We start from the raw sequence: 3,262 nt of genomic DNA, 5'->3' as shown, positions 1-3,262 counted from the left end.
TTTGAGAGGATCGTCGGAGGAGTCGGCAGAGCTTCTCTCGAGGTGGGCACTTAAAACAAAATTGATCAGACGACCCCGTTAATTTCTCATCGTCTCCCTTTTATACCTTCAGTCACGAGGCTGGTTATCGCCAATAGCGATTAATGATGATTAAGATTTTGTGACTCAGGTTTAAAATCCGCTGAGAAAGGAAACGAACTTCGGCGGAGGAAGGATGAACGTCCGTTTTTGGTTGATTTAAAGTTTGATATGGATTTCCATCTACAGAAGGCCACTATACATACTACACATACTACAGAAGGCCACTATATTGAATACATGTCATATTGTGAGGAAATTCCTGAATACACACACACACAGACTGATACACTTCTTTAATTTTTGTTTTGATTACTATGCCTTGACTTTGGTCCGGCATAGTACACAGCCACCGGTGTTAACTGAGTATATCTCACATAACCCAACATAATAATAATAATATATAACGTATCTGTTTTTAAATATGCATAATACTAAAGTTTTATGTTCTTAAATATCGAACAGAAGAAAAATATTTGTTAATATTTTTATTATAATAAAATTATCTTATAAGTTTTAAATGCAGTTTTTATTCTTAAATAAATATCAATAGTCTATTAAATGATTTATTGATGTTTGATTGCACTGACATACATATTTATTGATACACTAAAAATAAAAAATTTTTAGTTAAAAAACAAGTAAAAATTATACTCTTTCCACTTCCGACTTCGAGGATTCGCTTGTGCCAACGATCGATCTGACATCTACCGGTGTTAGCGCGAACTACATAATGGCGACTACTATGGGTATAATGTATGTCTGTGGACAGTAAGAATTAGAAAGTATTTAACCTACAATGGTAAATAATAAGTATTGCTGTGTATTTGGATGCAAGTCTAAAGGTACATCAAACTCAGTACATATGCACACATTCCCAAAAGATAAATTACTGAGAAAAAAGTGGGAAATAAAACTAAAGTTAGGAAAGCAATCAACGAAATCTATGTACGTTTGCAGTTTGCATTTTGACAAAGACGATTACTATTTGCCAGGTAATAAAAACATTTCTTATAAGTATATTTTAACTGTTATCACATATGGTACTTACGTTTTCATAGGTTTACCATGTGCTCGGCATTATTTAAAACCTAATTCGTATCCGACTAAAAACATACCGATAAGGAAGTTTGATACAACCACCTCAAAACAGATTGCTGAGCAAAGGTCCATTCGTGCCCAAAAAAGACAAGAAATACGGAATAAAGGTTTGTTTCTTAATTTTGTCAGATGCATTTCTTTAATAACGCTATACCAAAACAAGATCTTATAATGATTGAAATCACTAAATTTTTAGGTTTGGAACCGGCAAATAAGAAAACTATCAAGGAAAAATCTACGTATCAATCTAATAATGACACCAACATTTTGGAATTGTCACAGCCCAGTACATCCTGGTCTAAATCATCTATTGACTGCTGTGCATGCACAGATCAACAAATGACATCACAAATAGAGGAGGATGAAGATATGACATCAGTATCACAAGCAGAAAAAGATGCAGCTACAGCACTCTTAAATTTAAGTGAAAAATCCAACATTCAGGAGGAGAGGGATATTTTGATGGAAAAAGGAATTCAAGTGAATACACTTTTAGATTCAACCTTAAAATTTACTGTGTTTGACTTAATAAAATCAGACAATGAATTGAATATTCTCACAGGTTTAAACAGTTTTAAAATGCTTGATACCATCTCTGCCTGTGTTAGTGAGTTGCAGTCCAACAATACTGCTTATAAGCCTACTACAATATCTACTAAAGTCCAAATTGTTCTTGTTATGATGAAGTTAAAACTGGCCTTGCCCTTTGCTTGTGTTTCAGTTTTATTTCAAATTTCCATGACAACATGTAGAAGAATATTTTTCAATATTATTGCTTATCTGAGTCAAGTATTAGGTGCTGCAATTGTGTGGCCTTCCAAAGAAGAGATAATGAAAAACTTACCTTTGTGCTTTCAAAAATACAGCAAAGTTCGTGTGATTTTGGACTGCACTGAAGTTTTGGTTGAAAAACCAAAGTGTATTAGTTGCAGAATATTAACTTATTCCCATTACTATGGTAAGCATACTGTTAAAGTATTAGTTGGAATTGCCCCATCTGGTCTTATCACCTATTTAAGTAAAGCATATGGAGGTAGGGCATCTGACAAAGCCATATTTGAGGAATCAAATTTGTTAAATTTACTGGATCCTTATGCAGATCAAGTAATGACAGATAAAGGTTTTCACATAGAAGATGCTTGTTCTGCTAGAGCTATTGGTTTAGTACGTCCACCGTTTGTAAGAAAGCAAAATCAGTTAAGTAAGCATGATGCACTGGAGACTGCAGAAATAGCAAAGGCCAGGGTACACGTTGAACGTGCTATTCAGAGAATGAAACTATTTGCTGTTTTAAAACAAAAATTAGACTGGACTTTACTGCCACATATTGACAAAATTCTAACCATTATTTGTGGTGTGGTAAATTTATCTAGACCAATATTGGGTGATGACAAATTTTGAAGAGTGGTGTGAGCATTTTCATTTTGACCCTATATAATGAAGCAGTATTAAACAGCAATTTAATACTGTTTTTATAATCTTATAGTTAATAAGGCTTACTCATTTTTGTTTTTCAATTTTTGTATGATAAAGAACTCAAACACTAGTTAGGACAAAATATTTTATTCCAAAACAAAACATAACATGTTTTATAAAATTATTAGTACTTAACTCTCTATAATTATTTTGCATAAATCTGTAAGAAAATATCTTTTTTTGCAAATTATGAATAAAATACTGAATAAAAGAAAATGACTTTGTTTTAATTTGTTTAATTGGGTGCTAATATTGTTATAAGTTAATAAAATTCAAAGTAATGTGTATTTTCTTCTAAAAGTGATTTCTGATGGAAAAAGCAAGATTGTATTTAAGAATTATGACTGCATAGGTAAGGAAAAATAATTTTGGTAAAATCATTTAGTAGCTTTTCTGTCAATTTATAAATAAAACTATAGTCTGCTAAAACTTCAAGGGTTTTAAGGGTTTGGTCTTTACTACTGAATATTACAAAATCACATGAATTTAAATTTAATATAGCCAAACCTAATTGTACCTGTCCATAATACTTGTGATTTTTTTTTAAGCTGTAATTGCCATGCCCATCGTGTACTATATACTTAAGAAATTGCACCATTTCTTCTGC

General features: G+C 31.9%; 1 protein-coding gene across 1 annotated transcript; it reads left to right on the top strand.

Annotated features, from left to right (window-relative positions):
- Positions 1 to 763: 763 nt before the first annotated feature.
- LOC136972115 (uncharacterized) lies at positions 764 to 2,871 on the top strand. Its single transcript, XM_067266668.1, has 2 exons — positions 764 to 1,286; positions 1,376 to 2,871. The coding sequence occupies exons 1-2, from the start codon at positions 878 to 880 to the stop codon at positions 2,578 to 2,580; spliced, it is 1,614 nt and encodes a 537-aa protein (XP_067122769.1). The 5' UTR covers positions 764 to 877; the 3' UTR covers positions 2,581 to 2,871.
- The last annotated feature ends 391 nt before the right edge of the window (positions 2,872 to 3,262 follow it).

Source organism: Centruroides vittatus, unplaced genomic scaffold (assembly GCF_030686945.1).
Source record: "Centruroides vittatus isolate TY-2023 unplaced genomic scaffold, ASM3068694v2 contig_2807, whole genome shotgun sequence".
Classification (NCBI taxonomy): Eukaryota; Metazoa; Arthropoda; class Arachnida; order Scorpiones; family Buthidae; genus Centruroides; species Centruroides vittatus.
This window is presented reverse-complemented; position numbering and strand designations above follow the sequence as displayed.

What these genes read in the sequence shown, in the direction of transcription:
- LOC136972115 (XM_067266668.1), top strand. Translation starts at nt 878, where the DNA reads ATGGTAAATAATAAGTATTGCTGTGTATTTGGATGCAAGTCTAAAGGT. An exon ending in ACAAGAAATACGGAATAAAG is followed by an intron (nt 1,287 to 1,375) that starts GTTTGTTTCTTA and finishes CTAAATTTTTAG; the next exon opens with GTTTGGAACCGGCAAATAAG.